The sequence below is a fragment of the Siphateles boraxobius genome, unplaced genomic scaffold (genome assembly GCF_051911475.1).
Source record: "Siphateles boraxobius isolate OS27281-9 unplaced genomic scaffold, OSU_SipBor_1 9, whole genome shotgun sequence".
Classification (NCBI taxonomy): domain Eukaryota; kingdom Metazoa; phylum Chordata; class Actinopteri; order Cypriniformes; family Leuciscidae; genus Siphateles; species Siphateles boraxobius.
Genome location: NW_027509219.1, coordinates 88,501 through 113,354, shown reverse-complemented (window position 1 = coordinate 113,354; position 24,854 = coordinate 88,501). Strand labels below are relative to the sequence as shown.

Here is a 24,854-nt window from a genome sequence, read left to right as displayed (position 1 = left end):
CTCTGGTGCATGATGTGCATGACACTGACCACAGGCCCCTGCGGCCCGGCGTCTCTGAAGCGATTGGTCTCTTTGTGAAAGCTGTAGTTGGCTCCTGAGGCTTTAGCCACTTTCTGCATGATGGTGTCAGGCTCCGCGTCCTCCTCCGCTCGTGCGTTTATCGTCACGTGAGCTCCCTGCAGAAACAGAGCCATCAGTTTAGTCCCACACACAAAACACCTTTTCAATTCTCGATTTAAACATGCGTATGAAACCATCAGATGCAAGCGTAAACATTAACAGTCTGGTTTCAAACTAAACATACCTACGTACAAGCTCTCGTCAGCTTATTTATTAGCAACCTTAAATGCCTCTTGTATGAAATCCTAAATGCCTCTTGTATGACATCTTAAATGCCTCTGATATGACATCTTAAATGCCTCTGATATGACATCTTAAATGCCTCTGATATGACATCTTAAATGCCTCTGATATGACATCTTAAATGCCTCTGATATGACATCTTAAATGCCTCTGATATGACATCTTAAATGCCTCTGATATGACATCTTAAACGCCTCTGATATGACATCTTAAACGCCTCTGATATGACATCTTAAACGCCTCTGATATGACATCTTAAACGCCTCTGATATGACATCTTAAACGCCTCTGATATGACATCTTAAATGCCTCTGATATGACATCTTAAACGCCTCTGATATGACATCTTAAACGCCTCTGATATGACATCCTAAACGCCTCTTATATGACATCCTAAACGCCTCATATGACATCCTAAACGCCTCTTATATGACATCCTAAACGCCTCTTATATGACATCCTAAACGCCTCTTATATGACATCCTAAACGCCTCTTATATGACATCCTAAACGCCTCTGATATGACATCCTAAACGCCTCTTATATGACATCCTAAACGCCTCTTATATGACATCCTAAACGCCTCTTATATGACATCCTAAACGCCTCTTATATGACATCCTAAACGCCTCTTATATGACATCCTAAACGCCTCTTATATGACATCCTAAATGCCTCTTATATGACATCCTAAACGCCTCTTATATGACATCCTAAACGCCTCTTATATGACATCCTAAAGGCCTCTTATATGACATCCTAAATGCCTCTTATATGACATCTTAAATGCCTCTTATATGACATCCTAAACGCCTCTTATATGACATCCTAAAGGCCTCTTATATGACATCCTAAATGCCTCTTATATGACATCCTAAACGCCTCTTATATGACATCCTAAAGGCCTCTTATATGACATCCTAAAGGCCTCTTATATGACATCCTAAATGCCTCTTATATGACATCCTAAATGCCTCTTATATGACATCTTAAATGCCTCTTATATGACATCCTAAAGGCCTCTTATATGACATCCTAAACGCCTCTTATATGACATCCTAAACGCCTCTTATATGACATCCTAAAGGCCTCTTATATGACATCCTAAAGGCCTCTTATATGACATCCTAAATGCCTCTTATATGACATCCTAAATGCCTCTTATATGACATCTTAAATGCCTCTTATATGACATCCTAAACGCCTCTTATATGACATCCTAAAGGCCTCTTATATGACATCTTAAATGCCTCTTATATGACATCCTAAACGCCTCTTATATGACATCCTAAAGGCCTCTTATATGACATCCTAAATGCCTCTTATATGACATCCTAAATGCCTCTTATATGACATCTTAAATGCCTCTTATATGACATCCTAAACGCCTCTTATATGACATCCTAAACGCCTCTTATATGACATCTTAAATGCCTCTTATATGACATCTTAAATGCCTCTTATATGACATCTTAAATGCCTCTTATATGACATCTTAAATGCCTCTTATGTTGCTGCATCTTATATTGCATCTTAAATGCCTCTTTTATCTATTTTTGACTTTGTAATTTTTTTATTAAAATGCCATAGCTGGATATTCCAGTGAAAACAAGTTCTCTCTCTGTTGACGTATGTCGGACTTCTCCAATTATTTGACCCGCTTAAAAGCATATACCATCAATTAACACCCTCTGAGCTCACAGTAGGTCTGTCTTTAAAGGTTCACAGTCCTACTTTAAAAGTTATCATTAAAAATAAATTCCCCAATGGAGAAAATTAGTTTTTACTTCCATAATGTGACTATTGCACTCTATTGACTGCAAGCTCACATTCAGATCTCGCTGCTTCCAATCAACAGCTGATGGATAAACCATGCCACTAAAACGGACACAAATGCCCGGAAAGGTCAAGATATGAAAAACGCCTGTTCTTGTTTCTGTTTTATATTTATAACATGAAATAATTAAGCAATATCACACAAGCAAAAGTTTTTCCACAGATATCAGCACGATTGCAAATGTGATGTTGCTTTTGTACAGCAGTTCAATAAACAAAAAGTTAATATTAAGTGATTTACATTTTAGACAAAATAGGCTATCGTCCGTATTTTGCCAATGAAAATAGTTCCAAGCAAATCAATCACATTAGAACTATTGCGCGTCTCTTAGCCGCAGACAGTGGCGTTTCATTACTGAATTAATCCATGGTTGAGTGAATTATTCAATGACCCACAATGACAATTCGATGAATATGAGTGACCAAACAGTTTATGGACCCCATTGACTTCCATAATATGGAAAAAAAACAATACTATGGAAGTCAATAATGCCCATTTACTAACATTCCTTAAAAATATCTTCTTTTGTGTTCAATAGAAGAAATTCATTCAGGTTTGGAACAACTTGAGGGTGAGTAAATGATGACAGAATTTAAATTTTTGGGTGAACTGTCCCTTTAAGTAGGGCTGATTAATTATGGAAAAAACCTCTCTCTCTGTCTCTCAGAATGTGTTGGACAAGGCAAGCGTCGAAACTACATTCTCGCGTTCAGGAGTCGGGACATGACGGAGGTGTCACTTGCACAATCGGGCCAGCATTGCATCATAACTAAAGTTGATTATTTTCACTTCTTTTTAAGTCTTATCAGTTTAAACACTCAAGCTGAGAGAGTTTATGGCTTCGGGAGGGGCGGATGTATGCGTGTCATTCAGAACTCAAGACAAAATAAGAGTGTTCTTGCAAAAGCAAAACAGAACATGGCAAAATAATAGTTTTTACTCGATTGTACTATTTTGGTGATCGTTGGGAGCCGAAATCGAAATTCAATTAATTGCAAAGCCCTACGTTTAAGACCTACTGGCAGTTTTAGTTTCACATTTCAAAAATATAATTAAATGTAATTTTTCTATATTAAAAAAATTTACAAAAGATAAGCAAATGTAATCACAATGTAATGCCAAACACCAGTAAAACTTGAAATGTGTAAATCCAATGCCACTTTAGATGTAGCTTCTATACCACCTATTGTTGATACTAATTTTATTTGATATGAGCCCTATAGTGTATTATTTCTCTAATTGAATGATTAAATTTAAGAATTTGACATAAAAGATGATGCATACATTTAATAACGTTAAAAAAAAAACCTGCCCTTATAAATGGCAAAACAAATCCAGACCTTAAAGTGAAAGTTAATTTCTGCTGTAAATTTTGAACCAGCCATGAGACTTTTAGATAATGAGAGCTTGTGGTCGGATGTTGTCAAGCTCTGAATAACTAATACCAGCAAAGCCAAATCAAATGTGTCGCTCTAGATATTACCCATGATGTCATATCCTGTTGTGAGCCTCTTGCCTGCTAATTGCAGCGTTGTGAGTCATCGCTGAAAATCACAGATCATTAACTCAATCACACTATTCACTAGGGGTGCAACGGTTCAAATAGCTCACGGTTTGGTTTGTATCACGGTTTTAGGGTCACAGTTTCAGTACGGCTCTGTATGCGTTATAGGTTCAGGACTACTGTCAAATAGAAATAAAGTGCATAGATACACATGAAATAAGTCTTTCATGTAGGTCTAACAGTATTTTTCAGGTACAGAAATTGAATGGAGTAATCAAATGTAAAATAACACTGCTTAGTCTGTTTAAATAACATGTATATTATTCCTTACTAAAGGCATAGTTCACCCAAAAATTGTAATTCTGTCATTAATTCATCATCCTCATGACGTTCTAAACCCGTTAGACTTTCATTCATCTTCAGAACACAAATTAAGATCTTTTTGATGAAATCTGAGATTTTTATCCCTGCATACTAGCACTTTGACTCTTAAAAATGTTCATAAAGATTGTAAAACTAATCCATATGAATTTTAACTATTACAGCAAAACTATTCACAATACTCACACAACTGAAAAGAATAACAAAATAGCCAAGTTACCTTCAGAAAGTTAGCCATGGAGCTCACATGGTTCGCACACTGGCCTTTTCTGGCGTCTTTAACGCCCTCACCGGTCTGAAAGAAAAAATGCACACAAAAAAAAAAAGAGTCAAAAACATGGTCATAAACATGCATATTATGGGTGGCCGGTGATCAAAATATAATGTAAGTATACATCACGGATATGGCATACATCCCAATTTTATTTTATTTTTTTGCAGGAAACTCAACAATGAAAAACAGTTTATCAAATAACCAAGTGGCAATGTCTATTTTAAGATAATTCAGTGGATAAATAAAATATGCCATCAAACTGTCCAGTCCTGATGAATTTTTGTATTGGACTTGGTGAATAGGAGATAAACTGATTCATAAATACATTTGACAGAGGTGCTTTACTGCAGCAATTGGGTCAGATAATCCCAAGGGCATCTTTGCGGTTATACAGTCCAGAAACCAAATCAATGTGAAGAGTTGGAGGAGGAAGGAAACTCACCCAGTTGATGAGGACGTATTTGGGAAGGCCGGAGTTGGGGTCTTGAACTCGGCAAAAAGCATACATCACCTTCCCACTGTTCAACTCCTCGAACAACTCCTCCAGACCACCATCTGAAAATCACAAACTTCTGCTGTCAAATCATTTAAATTATTCAATATAAAAGGAGAAATATGAATCTGACTGGATGAGCCAGTTCCACCAACTTTTGCATTCATACAATACAATACAATACAATACAATACACATGATGTTATGCAGACTTTAGTAAAATCCCTATGTAAAATAAACCTAGCCTATTTTCCACATCTCAAAACTTTTGGGAAAGAATTTTGTTGAATACCATGAATATGCACGCCTATTGATGAACTATTGCAGCATGAAGACATTATCTTTTTCATCTGAAAGTCAAAGTGTATGCAATTACATGGTTTTGTTTGAAAACATTTCAGATTAATATTAACGTTGGTTTCAAGGTGATTTGTTTTTAGACATTTCGTAAATTTGGGCTGTTTTTGAGCTGTCACAAGTTGAAATAAGTGTTCTTATAAATTTCATATAATAGCATTTAAATAAAATTTCTGATGAATATTGAAAAAATATTTTGCATCACAGTGTTTGTTAATGAAAAATCGTAGTTCTTTTTTAATAAAAAAAGATTAACATGGTAATAACACTAACATTCAAAACTTTTACATTTTCAATACTGATACGCTGCAATATTATAAGCTTATAAACAGACTCTGGACTGCAAAAATCATATGCATATTTTGCATGCATTATAAGAGTGAAAATAAATATAAATTAAAAGAAACAGCACCCTTTAGTTAGGCCAGGGTTTCCTAAACTGGGGTTTGTGACACTGCAGGGGGTTTTTGAGTCGAAAACTTAATATTAAATGTAAAATTAAAGTAAATAATTTTACACAAAATAGATACAAATAAAGCACTTTCAAAAAATGCACTTTACATGTTCATCTGCATGTCCATTAACTGACATAAGAGAGCCATGAATATGCAAATGTGTTGTTAAATTATTAACATATTGACCGAAAATTCTCAGGGGCAACTTCAAGTGAATACAATATCAAAGGGCTTATAATATTATATTAGTATTCAAACAGTGCATTACCTTGTAAGGAATATTTGTTCTCTTTTTATTGTTTAATGGAGCCTTTAATCACATTACGGTTTCAGTTGTTTTATAAACACAGTAAAAAGATATTACCACATAACAACACTCTTTTACCATGGTTAAAATCAATGTGTCTTCACAGCAGAGTCGGACCGTCTCCGTGTCCTTCACACATATAGCAAATACTTCTTGTAGGAAGATATGAATCTTGGCCTGTCCTTGACAGTCTGTCAGTTCACTGCGGCAATCATGTGATTCATTCGCAGAACACACTGTACAGTGCAAAACAAGTCTGCAAGCTAGAGATGGACTTGAGCTGATACGGTTTGCTTGAAACACTGTTTTATATCCTACATGCCACATGATTCTAGTGTGATTGATGAGGAAAGCCCACCTCCTTTCTCTGCCAGCCGGATGTCGTTTGTGTTTCCCTCATAGGTGAAGAGAGCCCTGCAGACACACAGGTGTACAGGCAATGCATTACAGAAGACCCAGATACAATTCAAGCCAATTCCAACAAAATAGGCCAAAACAAGTGTCCGAAACAGCTTGCCTTTCTGGAAAAGTTCACTCTGGCTGATTAACACCTAATCGAAAGCGACTCGTCACTGTTCTTAATACTGTAAAGCTGCTTGATTTAACGCCATCTAGTGTATAGTGCTATAAATAAACATTGTGCGACTTAAATAACAAAATAAATCAATTAAAACTGAAATCAAAATGGTTAAAAACTAAATAAAACAAAAATGACAAAACCACAATAAAATCACTTAAACTTTAAAATACAAAAATATAAACTAATTCAAAATATCTCAATGATACTAAAATTAGGGATGCACGATATATCGGCTACCATATCGGCCGATATACGTTCATTTTTAACGTTATCGGCCTGATAAGAAAATTTGTCTAATATATTAAAACCGATAAATAATGGATTATTTCCTTCATCTGAGACACTTCAGATGGTTTTGAATTGCTTGAAATATGATTGAAATCTAGCCTGGGAAAACCCAGACAACTTCCGGCAAATTTAGATTTGCTCTGAAAGTTAGTCTGGCAAAGAGCTCAATGAAGTCCATTTCCAATCCGTCGAAATCGCGGCACCAATCAGAAACGTTGGGGCGGGCTTTACAAGATGACGACAGCACAGCGACGGAGAAGCAGATTTTGTACATTTACAAAGATGGATGCCGCCGTGGAACTATGTGTGACGATTATAGTTGAACACCGTCATTATAACTCTATAACCGCCAAAACCATGTTTTTAAAATATTTTTTTCACAAACATTTATCATAGAGAATGTTTAAATACTAATATCAGCTTACGAGGGAAACGGAGGCGGAGTTAGTGGTGTGATCGGAGGGAAACGGAGGCGAAGTTAGTGGTGTGATCGGAGGGAAACGGAGGCGGAGTTAGTGGTGTGATCGGAGGGAAACGGAGGCGAAGTTAGTGGTGTGATCGGAGGGAAACGGAGGCGGAGTTAGTGGTGTGATCGGAGGGAAACGGAGGCGGAGTTAGTGGTGTGATCGGAGGGAAACGGAGGCGGAGTTAGTGGTGTGATCGGAGGGAAACGGAGGCGGAGTTAGTGGTGTGATCGGAGGGAAACGGAGGCGGAGTTAGTGGTGTGATCGGAGGGAAACGGAGGCGAAGTTAGTGGTGTGATCGGAGGGAAACGGAGGGGGAGTTAGTGGTGTGATCGGAGGGAAACGGAGGCGGAGTTAGTGGTGTGATCGGAGGGAAACGGAGGCGAAGTTAGTGGTGTGATCGGAGGGAAACGGAGGCGGAGTTAGTGGTGTGATCGGAGGGAAACGGAGGCGGAGTTTGTGGTGTGATCGGAGGGAAACGGAGGCGGAGTTAGTGGTGTGATCGGAGGGAAACGGAGGCGGAGTTGGTGGTGTGATCGGAGGGAAACGGAGGCGGAGTTAGTGGTGTGATCGGAGGGAAACGGAGGCGGAGTTAGTGGTGTGATCGGAGGGAAACGGAGGCGGAGTTAGTGGTGTGATCGGAGGGAAACGGAGGCGGAGTTAGTGGTGTGATCGGAGGTTGCTGCTGCAGGAGATGATTCGGGAGAGTCTGTGCCCCTTTACCGATCAGAGCGCGCGCTGACACGGAGTAAAGCCTTGTTTATACTCGACGCGTCCGCACGAGCGCGAAGGTGCGCAAAAATGACGCGTTCGGTGCGCAAGACCGGCAAGACCCCATTTCGCTTGCCTGTGTGCAGAGGTTTTTTGTAACAGCGAGCGCGGCGCAGCATCCGAGGATGAACGAATTCAAGCCTAATATACCCGAGCATGTACGTCTCACCGCACCGGCACCCAGTTTGCGCGTCTAAATTGCAAAGTTCATTGCAAGTTTTTGTTTACTGTGTGTGATTTATTTAATGGAAAGCACATTCACCTCCAGTTGTCTTGCTGTTAATTTTAAATAAATGTAGAGCAAGTAGTGTCTGCTCGTATTCAAACGTTGTTCTATAACGTCGCCCTGCATACGTCATCTCCTTCATCGCTCTGATTGGTTTTAGGTCTCTCCAATTGCGCCCAGAGGCATTTGAGCTACGTCCGTTGGTGATCCCTTTGGAAATGATTTGTCTATGAAGCTTTGCCAGACCCTAACTCAGTTACAACTGAGAATGGTCTGGTTTTAACCAGGCTAATTGAAATCACTTCAAAACAGGAAAACACAGTCCAGTGCACCATGTGAAGCGCAAATCTGTCGTATCGGCTGCATAAAATTATCATGAGAACATTAGAATTGTGTGTTTTGGACATGGCTTTTAATGTGAGATTTTTGTTTTTTTAATCAGGCTCTCAAAAATGATATAAAAATTTGGATCTAGATTTATCGGCCAATATATCGGTTATCGGCTTTCAAATATAAAGAATTATCGGTATCGGCCAAAATGTTCTTTTCGGTGCATCCCTAACAAAAATGAATAACATTTTGTTGACTGCTATTCGCTGAATGCAAAAGGTCTTTGAAGTGTTTGTAATATGAGGAAGGTTTTGAGGTGGCACTTTGTGTTTGTGTGCGTGAAATCACTTTTGATTCTCTCTCTAAACAAAGACACTTGTATAGCAAGGAAGCGTTCTCAACTTCCTCTCTGAAACACTGAGACAAGTCAACTCAACTCTCTCGACGGTCAGAAACCAGAAGTGGAGTAATGAGGAATAAGTGCCTTATTTCTAGAAGGCCTCACAGGTCAGATCGTCCTGTGACATTCATGCTCTGTTGTGGTTTGATACGGAAACGAAAGTCACAATTGTTACGACGCAGCTGCTTCTTTATTAGGCGATGTTGAGTTGCTGACTCAGGAAAACCGCTGGTTTTGTGACAATGTCTATCAAAAACACACTGACCTCTTAAACAGGACACACTGCAGCCCATTATAAACTCCTCAAGCAGCGCCTGACCAATTTCATATAGACCGTTTCTGATATAAACAATGAGGTTATTTAATAATCTGAAAATGCTACTAAAGTATATTATCCGAATAACAGAGATTGTTGTATTATCCAGCATGATTTGAGAAACAAAGATTTTTCATACCTTTTCTTTAATTTCTTAAAGCCTTGTTTATTTATGGGATTACATAGGATTTTAAAGTCTATATTTTGGACCCAACTGAAGATAGATACAATCTGTACAAAACATCATAAATCTGAAGTACTACAACCATGAATACCATTCAGAATTTGGGGTCAGTAATATTTTTTTAATGTTTTTGAAAGAAGTTGCTTCTGCTCACCAAGGCTGCATTTATTTGATCAAAAATACAGTAAAATCAGTAATATTGTGAAATATTATTACAATGTCAAATAACTCTATTCAATGTGAATATATAATAAAACGTAATTTATTTCTGTGATCAAAGCTGAATTTTCAGCATCATTACTCCAGTCTTCAGTGTCACATGATCCTTCAGAAATCATTATTATGTGATGATTTGATGCTCAAGAAAGATTTCTGATTATTATTAATGTTGAAAACAGTTGTGCTGCTTCATATTTTTGTGTGGAAACAGTGTAACATTCTTTTTAGGTTTCTTATTTATTCGAAATAGTATATTGGAAACATGTCTTTACTGTCCCTTTTGATCAATAAAAGATCAAAATTTTACTGACCCCAAACTTTTGAACGCTACTGCACGTTATTTTTTCCCATTTGCGAAACTCAAGTGTCTGTATTGCTGTAATTTTTCCTAAATGATGTCAGATCTCTGGGTAGGATGATGTGTAATTAATGTAGGTCATTTATAATCACTCTTAATTTCTAAAGCGTTTTTGATCCAACTCATGAAGCGAACTGATCTTGTCCTCAGTCTCACTAATGTAAAATAAATAAAACTCAAATTTTTGAAGGCTCAAAGCTAGAGGACTTTGATCTGGCATAAACCTGTCAAACATTAATATTGTTTCCGTATGACGAGAAGATCCGTATGGCAACTGTAGAAGGAAGTGTCTTACTGATCTCTGTACAATTGGCCTTGACACTTTCTTGCATTGACATTCAACTGCTTTTGATGTGAATCTTGCATGTAAACCCTGGTCACAAATAGTGGGCAGGGATTTGCCAACCCAGCATCCATATATGGACAAAGATTACAGGAAAATAAGGAGGTAGGAGTGGTTCAAGATAAGTGCACTTCTCCAAGCTCATGTTATCCAAAAAGTTGTGATGCTTCTGAACTGATCAGATCAACTGATCTCATATGTGCAAAGCAGGTCAAAGCACGTGCATCATTTAATTAACATGAACTTTCCTTCGTGTTTTTTTTTTTTTTTGGCCTAAAAGCAACAGTGAGAGGAAACAATTTCTGGAAGATTCAGTGTGTGAATGCTTGATGGACACAGTAATAAAGTGCAGTGATCTGCGAACATCATGTTATTGATCCAAATGAGCAGTTATAATGATTTCTGATGGTGATAAACACAAACAGGGCATTTAAGAAGCCAAAGCAGACGCTAACCAGCTAACGTTAAACGTGAGGATGTCAGTGAGAGTAACGGAGACTCGACTCACCAGTTAGTCTCAGACTTCTCATCCACAACCTCGTTATAGGCCGCGGTAAGAGCCGGGCCGTTTTTGCTCAGGTTCACCGCCATGATGGGTCGATCTGTGGGGGTTTAACCGTCCGACTCCGGGGACAGGAGACTCAGTGAACTCCAGTAACGGTAGATGAGAATCTTTCTCTCGGTTCTCCGTAGACAGGAAGCTCGCAGAGCCACATCACGTAGCAATAACTCACTCCTCCCTGGAGAGACGTTACCAACCCTACTATGGGCAAGGCGGAGCTCATGAATATTCATGACGCAAAGTGAGGTTCGCCCAATAAGCGTTGCTGATTTGCTGCGGAGCTGACGCTGGAATGAGAACGAACGTCTTCACTTTTGATCAATAAAAGAACAAAATCTTACTGACCCCAAACGATTGAACGCTACTGCACGTTGATTTTTTTATTTGATCCCATTTGCGAAACTCAAGTGTCTATATTACTTTAGTGTATTTTCCCCCAAATTATGCCAGATCTCTGGGTGGGATTTTGAGTGTAATTAATGTAGGTAATTTATGATTAATTTCTAAAGCGTTCATGGTCTAGGCCGAGCAGCGAACTGATCTCGTACTCATTCTCACTTCTGTAAAATAAGTAATACAAACTCTACAATGGTCATTGGCTGAGCTCATGAATATTCATGACGCAAAGTGAGGTTCGCCCAATAAGCGTTGCTGATTTGCTGCAGAGCTGGACGCTGGAATGTGGGCGAACGTCTGCTAGCGAATGATGACTCGCCTTATTATGAATATTAATTTGGTCGCGCGACTTCTGTATGTTACCAGGCAACGTTAAAATTACACATTTGCTAAGCCTTTGTCATAGTAGAAGTTTTAAATGAAAGAGACATGCGGCAACGACATCTGCTGGCCAGACATGAAAGTCGCACGTGGAAACCTTTCTAAATTATTTAAAGTCCCCCTGTGGTGAAAATCAAGCTTTTAATGTTGTTTATATGTTTATGTGGTGTTTTTAATATGTCTTAAAGAAAAACCATGTGCAAATTCATAAGTTAACGCCATTGCTGAGTATTTTCTCCTTAAAACTGCAGTGAGCCAAAGACAGTCTCAAAAACACGGTTTGAAATCGCTGGTGTTTCTGACGTCACAAACTACCCTCTAACCAATCAGATCAACGTGTGATCGTCAACGAGTGGATCTCTGAGCTGAGGCGTGGGTCATTTGCATATTGAATTTAACGTTTAAATATGTAATTTTGGTGATCAAAGATGCGTTTTAAGGGATACAATTATTGACTGTAAAACGTCACTTTAAAGGAAGAGTTCATCCAAAAATAAAAAAATAAGAAAGATCCCATAATTTACTCACCATCAAGTCATCCTAGGTGTTATTAAATCCTAATTATATTAAAAAAATATCCTGGCTCTTCCAAGCTTTATAATAGGAGTGAATAGTAACGGAGACTTTGAAGACCAAAAAAGCGCATCCATCCATCATAACAGTAATCCATACGACTCCAGCAGGGGTTAATAAAGGCCTTTTTAAGTGAAGCGATGATATTTTTGTAAGAAAAATATCCATATTTATAACTTTGTGTAAATTATGGGACTTTGGGTGAACTATTCCGTTAAGGTAAACATTTTTAGGGGAAATTATCATGTCAAAAATATCACATTGATACAAAACCTACACGTCTCAGAAAAAGCTTCATTTTCTATTGTGCAAAATAATATAATTTATTAATAGCAGTAAAAAAAAAAAAAAAAAAAAAAAGTAAAAATGTATTTTGATCTTAAGGTGAAATATATGACCTGGACATGTTTCTGTGAGATTTACCCTCCTATAGCTTGTCAATGCAGTGCAGTAGATAAAGTATGGAAATATCTGGTGTTCATTCAATAAATCCAAGAGAATGCATTAAACAAAAGGAGCTTTATTCACTAAAGTTGACACCTTGGAGGTTAGTCTCAGCTGTACCGAGTCTGATTTCACGAGGAGAGAGCTGGTTAGATGACAGGGTTAAACGGTTAGCATGGAGAGGTCCTTATGGCTCTGTGTACGTGTGTGTATGTGATACACAAAGTAGTACAGTACCAATCCACAGTTAAAACACAAAGGAAACAGTACAGTTGCTTATACATCGATGGTTAAGGCTAAGGTTTTATTGAGGGTCTTGGGGAAGGTGCGAGAATGGAAAAAGATCCCTGATATCTTGCAAACAGCTGCGGAAAAAGGTTGAAGCCTATCAGAGTGCAAAGCATGCGATACTGCCTTACTGTAGCACAATCTCACAACTTCAGATGAAGCACTCGCAATTCCAGGACGACTGCACTGGAGCTGAGGACTGGAAGACGACAAATAAATAGCACATAAATAAATAAACGTAACATTCTACAAGCTGATGCACAACCAGTGAGCCATGTCAGGAAAAGTTGGCATAAAATTTTACATTCAATTCAATTTAAGAGAAAAGAAAAGGAAAACTGTCAAATTACGCACCATCATGTTTCGTGTTTCACAAAAGGAGACGCTGAGCAGAATGTCCAAGCTGCTCATTTCCATACAATAAAAGTAAATGGTGACCCACAGCTGTCAAGACACGATTTCCAATAAATACCGACTTTGGAAATAACATAATTTATGGCACTTTTTGAAAGTTTCATTAAATGGAAAACAAAATTTCTCCTTTAGTGTTTTTTTTCATCAAATGGGTTTGGAAAAACATGAGGGCGAGTAAATGATTGCAGAATTCACATTTTATCCCTTTAAAAAGCACATCCACAAGACACAAGTATCATTTCCCTTGGTGACAGTATAAACATATGGTGCTAAATATAATCATGGCAATATTTAGCCCTTTTCAGGGAGTCTTGAGCCATGGGCTTGTGAAGAGCAGCACCAGAAAGTGACGGTGAGGAGATCTTCAGTTCACACTTTCTTTCCCAACAGAGAGCGTTTGAGACGTGACTTCCCAATCCCGACACTCCAGTGCAGGCAAGTGATTACATCTCTTTCATTCTGCTCCGTGTAAACATCTTGATACTCCACCTCGAAATAGGCAGCCATGAGTTGATGAGCGTGTTTAAAAAAAAAAAACGACCTGTGCTGGTCGTTCATCAGACGTACCATCTACTCTGTCAAAAGTTAGTAATATTAGTGAGTACATGAACAAGAGTATCTAAAGATTGTTAAGGATTACACTCTTGTAGACCGATAAATGCCAAAAAGCCGGAAAATATTGCATTCATACGCTATGACGTGCCCTTTGCCTGCAAATTTGAAAGGGGCATAATTACATTTGGCAAAAATGGTGGTGACATTTCTTTTTTTTTCAGCATTTCTGCTCCCTCTTTTTTTTCTGCAAGCAAATTGGGTGAATTTTTAAGACAAGTATAAAAATCTGCCTTGATTCCTAAAGCAACTTTACAATACTTATCAAAACAAATACTTACACATCTGTCACATCATGCACATGCGGCTGAGGGGAATTACAGTTCGCAGCCGTTCGACACAGGACAAGCTCTCGCTAATAAAAACAAGAGGACGGAGCTTTTCTGCTTATTTAGGGAATATGCTTGTCCATGAACACACACGATCAGATCAATACACTGCATCTGTCTCGCACGTGTGTTTACACAGAGCATCAATAGCACAAATGGAAAGCAAGAACATGTCCCGTGTGAACGGCCAGCTTAATTCTGTAAAACGTCATTTTAGATTAAATTAAGAATATGTCAAAAGGAGATATGATTATAACCAAATAATACATAAAAAAACATTTCATGTCGAATAAATAATAACACTGTGTCCTAATGAGACGTGACGATGCAACACGCGATACAAGCATTGTAGCTTTCCATCCTAAAGAGCTCAACCTCAATTTATTTTTATTTATTTTCACAATATGGTATATATATTTCTGTGACGTTGCGATTGACAACTCGATCATCTCGATCGTCCATGAATTTCACATGCGGAATATGTGTTTTGTACAATATTAAAATTGATTTGTGATTGAATATCATGTTTTGTTTGACTTTACCCCTTGTAAAAAAACGAAATCTATTTTAAATACATTAATTTCATACTGAGTATACTTCAAACACATTAACATATTTATTGACATTTAACTTAAAACTAACTGATATAAATATTATAATTAAACTTTATTTGGAGTACCTCTTCATGGCACAATGCACATTTCTTATTATTATGCTTAAAATGTGTTCAAATATCATTATTAGTATTAGGATAGTATGATCACTATATAATATCAGTCTTTAAATGCAAGATATTTAAAGTGAACCTAAAGTATACTTGCAATAGTTTTAGCTTTAGCACAATCAAATACTTCAGTATATCTTTACTTGAACTTCAGCATTATTTCTATATAACTAAACAAAATTTGTTGTTCCAATTTAGCAGACTTTATGTATATTGTTTTAGTATACCAAAAGAACATTTGCAGGGTATTAAATGATAATTTACTCACCCCCATTTCATCCAAGATGTCCATGTCTAAAAGGGTTTTAAACGACACCAGACGATGCATAAAGGTCTTATCTTGCGAAACGATCTGTCATTTCAAAAATAAATAAAAAAGTTTACGTTTTATAAGCACAAATGCTCGCCTTGCTCTGTTCTGTGATGCACGTTCGTGACTCTCCTGTTCGAACTCGTTCATCAAAATGAACGAATCTTTTTTCGAGTCATTTCGTTCATTCAACGAACGAAATGACTCGAAAAAAGATTTGTTAATTTTGAACGAGTCTATTTTCCGAGTCATTTCGTTCGTTGAATGTTCGTCTGGTGTTGTTTGAAGCTGCACTGAAACTGTCATTTGGTCCTTGGACCGTTTGGTACCCAATGAAGTCCATTCTATGGAGAAAAATCCTAGAATGTTTTCATCAAAAACCTTAATTTCTTTTCGACTGAAGAAAGAAAGACATGGACATTTGGATCTTGCATAAATTATCAGCAAAGGTTTTTTAAAAAGTGAACTAATCCTTTAAGTACATAAATATGTAAATGGATTTGTAGTATACTACGCATAAAAAAATGCATTTCAAAATACATTTTAGTATATTTATTTTTCACTAGGACTCGGATGTCGACATTGCCTGCGTTGCACGAGCGCCCACTACTGGCGGAAACCTTGAAATGTGTTTAAATGTAACGTGACGTCACAATCATGCTGCATTGTGGTCTATGGAGGGTAAAGGGTTAGGATTATCGCATCATGTCTGTTTAGGACACCATGTTATGTTTCATTCTTTTTGTAGAGATGTAGACTCGCTTGACTATTTTTATGACCTCCATTTAAAAAAAAAATTCAAATCACATTTGCTCATTAGGGACACCATCTTTTCCTAATCACATTCGTAGTGTTCGAAGGAGTAACCAAAATGGCAGGAAGTTGGAAGGCAGACACTACACTAAGGTTTTCTGACACCCGGAAAAATTATTTTTTACATTCTATCGCAAACTGTTTAAAAATGGAAAAGTGTGTTGAGTCCACGTACACTCACAACGATGGTTTTCATCAGGATTGTGAAACGGCTCAGACGTGATCAAGCGTGTGTCACCAGCCTTCCAACTTCATCCCAATGTTTCCTCATTCGGCAAAACATCACAATGACAAACAATGATGACGAGTAACACTGAGAAAATCACAATGACAGTAATAATAGAACTAACAGTAGTACAAGTCTAACTTCCTGGGTTGTGGTACCCCGAGGTTTGTCCGGTTTTACAGTTTTCCTGGAGTTTTCCAGGCTAATCCGTTCACACGGCGGGTTTAGGAGAACGGCACATGACAGCGGATTCAGCTCGTAGTGGCTCTCACCTCCGCTTTCTGATTCCCTTCCAAGGGTCTGTTGTTTAGTTGTCTCCTCCCCTCAACATTCACTTATTTTTACTCCTCTTGTTACAAGTAAAAACGTGTTTCTCTGTCCGTTTGATTCTGTAGTTTTTTGGGTCGCAGGCACTCTCACATGGCGTACTTTTGCGTCCATTCTCTCGCTAGTCTGTTGTACCTGCGAGAAGAGAAAGGACACTCTTATGGCAGTTCTGGACTGTTTTACGTTGAGGAAAAACACAGTTTATCGGGTTAATCGCAAAAGTGAAGGTCACTAACTTTTTGAAATCCAGCATTCAGTTTATTTGCTTGTTTTTGTCTTGTCCCCATGGGGAAATTTTGTATTAAGTTTGTTTTAATACACATAAACAATCAATTTAGACAAACATAAAATAACATCCATCACCTAATACAATCCACTCATATTCATCATCACTGAGACACACTCATTTTTACTCTGTAAAACAAAAATGGAGCCTATCTTTCATTAAAAAACTTAAATCGCCTGCGGGAAGAAAGATTGTTTCCCCTATTTTTATATAATACTAGCATCCTAACCCTGTGACATGAAGGTTATAGCTCAAACCCTTTGGACAATGGGGGACTGTGATCCGAAATGATTTGTGGCTTTACTAAGAGATTTGGTTTGCCAAACTTTTTTCTAAACCTGTCAAGCAACTTCCTCGCAAAGCTGGATAAATTGAGAATCACAATTTTTTGGTTTTAAATAGACATCACGATTCTACCATGATTCTGAACAGAGTACTTAAAGGGATAGTTCACCCAAAAATGAAAATTCAGTCATCATTTACTCTCCCTTAAGTCGTTTCAAACCAGCAAGACTTTCGTTCATCTTCGGGACACAAATGAAGATCTTTTTTATGAAGTCTGAGAGATTTTTTTTTTTGTTCCAAAGAAAGAATTTTCATTTTTGGGTGAACTATCCCTTTAATTTTACTAGAGGATCTGGCAAATTTTAAAATGTTTAATTAATATGAATTATTTCTTTTTTTATTGGTTTGTATAAATTATTCAATGACTCATAAATACTTAACTTGTTTCATTGCTGGGTGAATCAGCGAATCTCTTGAATGAATGATTCAATGACAAATAAATTAGTTTGTCCCTTGTCGCCACCTACTGGTGTAACGATGTAATCGATACAATCGTTATCAATAATAAATAATAATAATAAAGTTAAATAAAGTTATCAAGTTACCTCCTAAAGGGGACTTACTGTTTTGATCGCTACCATAGATGTCAGTGTATATGTATAACAACTATAAACTTTCATTCCAGTACTTCTGTGATCATTTGAATGCACCACAGAAATAATGATACAGTGTGGTTGAAAAGACTGTTTATGAAGATGTGTCATATCATATCTATACATGACAACTCTCTGGATCAGTCGTAGTGCTGACGCATGTCTGAAAGCTTTATATATAATAAGAATAAGATCGTGGAGGTGTTTGAATTGAGATTGCGATCTAACAATGCTTTGGGAAACGCACCCCTGGGGCTTATACCATGAAGCCGGTTTAGCTGGCTAGCCAGGTGTGTTTCAGGTTAGTTTGCGCCAACCCTGGGTTTTAGGCACCATGAAAGTGGTTTGGGTTTTAGCAGTGTTCATCGCCATAGTAACTTACGCTCCACGGCTAACCTGGTCCGGGACAGGTGATGCTCCAGGTAAGAGGTTGCAAGACCAATCAGCTGTGAGCAAAGTGTCACATGTCTGATACGATAAAGTCACTCAACCTGTTTCTACTCCAACTTAAAGGTCACTACATAGCAAATGATATTTAAAGACAAAATTGTCTGGCTTTAACTAATGCTTATTTATAATAATGTTTTGACGATTTATATATTATTATACCCTTAATAAAATCACATATGTACAATTTTAGTTGATCAATTATTATTACAGACAGTTTAAATGAATAAATATATAAAGGTAATATAAATATGCTTTAGAAACAATAGATAAAGCTGTAAAATAACTACATGTGAGCTTAGATGTTCAATTCTCTCTATACATTTATCAACTGTATAAACTAACTTTTAATTGCACTCATATAGCAATACTTTTTCTTTTAGTTATCCTCTTTTCTTCTAGCTGTGTAAATTGGTTTAAATTCGTTGCTTCTCGCGAGAAATGAATCTCAGTTTCACTCTTTCTCAGCGCATGATTGGCTGTTTGCTACTGATGTCACACCTAAGCTCAGGATCAAAGCCTGAGTTGACAGAGAAAGTTCATGATCCAACAAAGCCTGATTGGATTGGTTTTATGTTTTGTGAATTCAAAACTAATCCTGCAACCCTGAGTTTGTTCAACTACCATCATGGTACAGGCCTCAGGTCTGGTCTGTGACATTTACTCGGCCCTAAACATAATGTCGAAGCAAACAAACTGTTATTGGTCGCTTTACATGTCAGTCAGTAAGTGGTCCTTGGCCAATCAAAGCGGCTTTAGAGCCATCAGTCAAAGGTCTGACTGTGTGACTAACATCTCTCAAACACGCCAAGATGAGGAACAGCTTATTATTATTATTGTAACATGGACAGGAGTTTAGGTATTTACTGTTCACAATCAATGTCACAACTAAAGGGAAGATTAATAAAGAATTTAACTCAAGTGTGCAAGTGTAGAGAGCCTAAGCCCCTCCCCTTCCGGTGGACCATGGGACCTTATTTCGGAAAAATATTGTATGGTAGTCAATGGCGAGAGACAACAAATATTTGGATCCCGATTGAATTGTGCCCTGAATTACACATATGATGTTTGTCAATTTAAAAGATACATTTTAAAGTCAAGAAAGTGGCAGTTTGATGTAAAACTGTTGAGGTAAAAGACTGAAAATACGTAATTACAAAGACTACAAACCCAAAAGGCGCGCATGTGACGTCTTACCTTTTCTCTCGCTAACTTTACTGAAGCTAACGTCTGTCATTTTTTTTATAGTCAAACGTTATAATCGTGACGTTACGCCGTCATGCCTGTGTTTTTTGTACCAGACTGCACACACACAAGCTTGGTGATGTACATAGTGCGAGACGAGAGATGTAGTTCATAGAGCGATTTTCACATAAAACTAAAGTTACTCTTCTGTTTTATGACAAACTGTGACTTTCTTGACTTTCATAATTATCTTTTAAATTGACAAACATCACACGTGTAATTCAGGGCACAGTTCAGACGGAATAAAAAGAAAAGTTGTCTCTCGCCATTAACTACCATACATATTTTTTTTCCAAAAAAGCTCAAATTTTAGCCCTTAAAACAGGGCTTTAAGTGTAAAATACCGAACTTGTCCTTTAAATTCTATTCTCGCGTTCATTCTCGTGAACTTTACTTGTAAAACGCCGAACTTACCCTTTAAAATCTTGCCGTCCATTGTTAAAAAACAGAAAATCATCACAAGCAATGAAGTACTATACATTATACATCTTATTAATTCTATACATTCATATCGAATTAATTGGATTTCCAATAAACACAAAATATTTGAATGCATTTTTGGGTCACTCACTTTTCTCTGTCTGCTTTATATGTATGTGCGATCTCAGGTACCAGCGGGTCATCTGGGTTCGGGTCACATAACAGGGAGCAGATGGACAACAAGACTAAAAAAAGGAAGGGAACACATTAAAAACAAAGATTTAAAGCCAAAACATCCTGATCAGCTCTACTGTTGGAAAGCCTTGTGTTCATAGCAAGAAATGCTTCTCCGGTGTTTGTTTGTCAAATAACAGACAGTTTCCCGTGGAGTGATCCAAACTAGGTCACTTCTTAAAACAAAGATTAATAACTGTAGTCTGACAGAGTAACCCACACGGGGCTCTATTAGACAGACACGCCAAGGCTTTCCAGTACACAAAACAAACAGTCTGTTTACAGCTGGTATTAAGATGTGTTTTGGTGGATCGGATCAGAAGTGGACGACTCTAAATACTGGAGTAAACGGCTCTAAAACGCTTCGAGCTCGTCCAGTTTCTTCACTTCCCGAGTTAGTTGAAAACACATTCGACCGGATTGCTTTCGTACTGTAAACGCTCGTGTGATCGAATGTGTTCAAACAGCCACTAAAGCCCGTCTTCTCTCCGTCTACTGATCTAATGCGGGAACATTATGGGAAGAGCGATAGCCAGACGGGATTTAAACTCTGTCGACTGAAGACTCAAGTTTGGTTTGAAGATGAAAAACGTACCAAGCACAATGTTCTCTCTCCATTCCTGATGTCTAACACACACTCACAGCGTTCGGCTGATCTCCCGTCTGTCAGAGCAGAAACTGAAGCTGATGTGTGTTTCTCCGTGTGTTTCTGTCGTCTCTGAAAAGCCCGAACATTTACTCACCCATAGATCCTCTCCTCGAAGAAATCAGGACAGAAGTGTTTGAAAGTGGACAGAAGAGACGGATTAAAACACCAGCTGTAAACGGGAATGTGTCTCTCGTCTACTTGTGATCCATTCAACCAAAACGCATCTTAATACCAAACAGGGTTTCAGTGTCGGTCCAAAAAATGCTCAAGCCACATGAGAATTTTATATTTCCTAAATTATAATGATCATCTGTTAGTTTTCCTGAACAGGAGAGCATGTATGCCCTGTTGACCAACGCAATGGTGAGTTAAAACCTGTACACAAATGGCATGTTAAATAATGTTTAAAGAATATTTAAAAACATTTTTGTCACATTATTATCACTAATACTTCTTGTCGTTGTAATATGCTCATACAGCAAAAAAAGTATTGCAGATGAAGTCCTAAAGAATGTGCATTCTACCATCAATACATAATTTATTCCATGCAATTTTAGAGTGCTTTTGTTCCCAATAGCAGCACAGCTAATATTCAGACCAACATCATCCTTATGTGAAATTGCTTGATCATGTCACAATTTATTATATATAGTTATTATATGAGGTTCCAAAAAGTAGCATGGTATTAACATGGCATTAGATTTACAGTTAGTGTCAAATAAATAAAAACAATCACTTTGAATTTATTTTGATTCGAGCATTGAGACGTTGCCTGAAACTTACCTTTGGATACAGTGAGTGCAGGAGACCACTGAGATCGCAGGATGTCCAGACAGATACTGCCATTACTGTTAATATTGGGGTGGTAGATTTTTGTTGTGAATGCGACCTGTCGATCAATGCAGAGAGTATTGATCACAGCATTACAAACCACTACATTCATTAGCATTAGCGGTGGAACGGATCACGAAATTCACGGTTCGGATCATTTATGCTTTTTGAGCCACGGATCGGATGATTTTTCAGATCAGCAAAATAAATAAATAAATAATATATATATATATGGGGGAGGGGGGGTAACTTTGCTTTTCATTTATTACTTAAAGCTCACATGAAGTTCTTCGATGCTACATCAAAAACTACTAGCCTAACCGATAAAGTTCAAACATTATTAAAAACAACTGAACAGTCAGTAAATAAAATAAGAACAAATACACAAACTACAAGCAGAGATGAATACTAAATCACAAAGTTGCAAAGGCTAACAGTAGTAGTCTTTTCGGGTACAGAAATTAATAATTAAGCCTAAATGTAAAATAATACTTTGTTCACTGTAGAAATTACATTTTGTTAAAGCTGTATTTTGTTGCTTTATTAACATTACTGACACTGAATATTAGATGTGTGCTGTCACTTTAAGACAGACTGCACGGACCGATAAAACTGACAAACATCCGGTTTCTCAACTTGTGGCATAAACGAGAGAAAACTTTCCAGGACGGGTAATTTGACATAATTTTGTGTTTATGTGTGCATTCAAGGGCAAGCGTTTATCCTCTTCCGCGTTTAAAATTGTTTGAATGTGTGGATTGGCAAGACAAAACACGTCCAAATTATAAACTTTCACTCTATGATGGTTAAACATAGCAGTTAATCCGTGAACCACGTGCGTGCCGAACCGTGGGGCCTGGTCCGTACAGATCAACTGCGATCCGTTGCACCGCTAATTTGCATTCGACTAATTAGAAGTGGAACGGTACATGTATTCGTATTGAACCGAAACGGTACTGGCGTCACGGTTCGGTGCATAAATTTACACGGAGAATACACGGTATAAAAATATATAAAACTCGCGTGCAAGTTAATGAATGTAATGCGGAACTACTGTTACATACGCGGGTTCTTTAGGTACTGCGTCTATGTATGCGGTTATTTGTCAGGTCGATGGTCCAGTGAGTCAGAGATAGCAGCACTAAGGATGAGTATGGCGAGTGGTGGCGACCCACAAGTGTTAAAGGACACGTCGGCCTGTTTAAAGGAGAACTCCGGGCAATTTTTAAGTTAATCTTGATTGTTAGACCTTTGTGAGTACTGACTATAGAAAAAAAAACGAACCGGATTGGTGATTGCTACGCGGAGCTGCGACCGCGAATGCCCAGAGCTCCCACTCAGCTAAAACGGCAGCTATGGGGGCATGGACATAAAGAGCGTTTTTGAGCCTCTTAACAGACACAAAATGCAATTAAAATGTCTGTCCAACATGAACAGGGACCCTACATGTGAACAAGATGCGTTTAGCAACTTAGCCATTGTTTCAACTCACCTAAATAGTCTTTTAGACTAAGCTGTAGTCTCGCGCTGCAGTCCCGTGCTGTAGCCGGAAAAGGTAAACAATGTCCAGGTGGGAGGAGCGTTGATCATGTGCGACGAGTTATGATCAGAGTTGCTTACAAGTGAAGAAGAAATGGTTCGTGTTTGTGCCTTTCCGAATTGTGGCAACCGAATGCGAAAATATAAGAGCTTAAATTTTCATCGTCTTCCTTTCCATGACCTCGAGATTCTGCAGTTGTGGCTAGTTGTACTTCAACTTGATGTGCAAACTCCCGTAGAAGTACTACGCTCTAAAGATTACCGCATTTGCAGTGAACACTTTGACAAGGATGACTACACACACTCAACACAGCGGGGCCGTTTGAAGAAAAATGCCATTCCATGTTCGAAGACTCGTCGCACATGATCAACGCTCCTCCCACCTGGACATTGTTTACCTTTTCCGGCTACAGCACGGGACTGCAGCGCGAGACTACAGCTTGCCGTCTAAAAGACTATTTAGGTGAGTTGAAACAATGGCTAAGTTGCTAAACGCATCTTGTTCACATGTAGGGTCCCTGTTCATGTTGGACAGACATTTTAATTGCATTTTGTGTCTGTTAATAGGCTCAAAAACGCTCTTTATGTCCATGCCCCCATAGCTGCCGTTTTAGCTGAGTGGGAGCTCTGGGCATTCGCGGTCGCAGCTCCGCGTAGCAATCACCAATCCGGTTCGTTTTTTTTTCTATAGTCAGTACTCACAAAGCTCTAACGATCAAGATTAACTTAAAAATTGACCGGAGTTCTCCTTTAAGATCGCAAGTTTGGGAAAACTTTGGTTTCCCAGTCAGTTACAGTAGTACAGACGAGAGAGTGGTAACATGCTAACGCATATCCCACGCCATCATCATTCACTGGAACGAGACAAAGAAAAAAAACGGTTCAACTTCTCCTTCCTACAGAAATATGGACTATGGGACAGTTATGTTCACTACAGCAAGCCTTGGTATAAATGCATTTAACTGTAATGTGGTGATACAAAAACAAAAAAAATTGACTCCTTAATCTTTATTCTGAAGTTACCAAATTTGCCAGTTGGCAAAGGTATGGCTGTAACAGTAAAAAAAAAAATTGCCTTCTGCATTTTTGTCTTGCCTTTCCCTCCATTGTACCGAACTCGTACCGAACCGTGACTTCTGTGTACCGTTCCACCCCTACGACTAATGGCCTCCAAACACAATGAATCGCACAAAGCAACTGACCTTTGGTGGTTTAAACGGGTAGTCTGTCGGGAAATGAATCGTGAGGAAGAAAACCCCTCCTTGATATGGACTGTCATTCTGAAAAACAAGGACAAAGTTTACTAATGTATGTTTCATAGACAACATTTTTATATTTTGTTCATATACAAATTGATTCAAACACTCTGTTATAAGGAGACACGTCACATCAGGACAGAGTTTATTTACATACAGA

At 38.1% G+C, this 24,854-nt stretch overlaps 2 protein-coding genes across 7 annotated transcripts in view; both read right to left on the bottom strand.

The window, feature by feature from the left end:
- Window positions 1-11,233, bottom strand: part of dbnlb (drebrin-like b) — a 35,070-nt gene extending 23,837 nt beyond the window's left edge. For 2 of the 5 annotated variants that reach the window (XM_077223702.1, XM_077223701.1), the window contains exons 1-5: window positions 10,959-11,233; window positions 6,330-6,385; window positions 4,802-4,914; window positions 4,306-4,380; window positions 30-176 (exon numbers count right to left, since the gene is read on the bottom strand). In XM_077223702.1, coding sequence (XP_077079817.1) covers window positions 30-176; window positions 4,306-4,380; window positions 4,802-4,914; window positions 6,330-6,385; window positions 10,959-11,041 — 474 coding nt within the window. In that variant the 5' untranslated portion in view covers window positions 11,042-11,233. The remainder of the gene's footprint in view (window positions 1-29; window positions 177-4,305; window positions 4,381-4,801; window positions 4,915-6,329; window positions 6,386-10,958) is intronic. The other 3 variants (XM_077223700.1, XM_077223704.1, XM_077223699.1) reach the window with 2 other exon arrangements.
- A 1,633-nt stretch (window positions 11,234-12,866) lies between these two features.
- ube2d4 (ubiquitin conjugating enzyme E2 D4) overlaps window positions 12,867-24,854 on the bottom strand; it is a 28,038-nt gene continuing 16,050 nt past the window's right edge. The window contains exons 4-8 of one of the 2 annotated variants that reach the window (XR_013201134.1): window positions 24,641-24,718; window positions 21,852-21,957; window positions 20,337-20,430; window positions 15,716-16,984; window positions 12,867-15,647 (exon numbers count right to left, since the gene is read on the bottom strand). Coding sequence is in view for 1 of the 2 variants with exons in the window: in XM_077223729.1 (XP_077079844.1) it covers window positions 16,939-16,984; window positions 20,337-20,430; window positions 21,852-21,957; window positions 24,641-24,718 (324 nt within the window). In the remaining variant the exon portion in view is untranslated. Of the gene's footprint in view, window positions 16,985-20,336; window positions 20,431-21,851; window positions 21,958-24,640; window positions 24,719-24,854 lie in introns of both variants that reach the window. The other variant, XM_077223729.1, reaches the window with a different exon arrangement.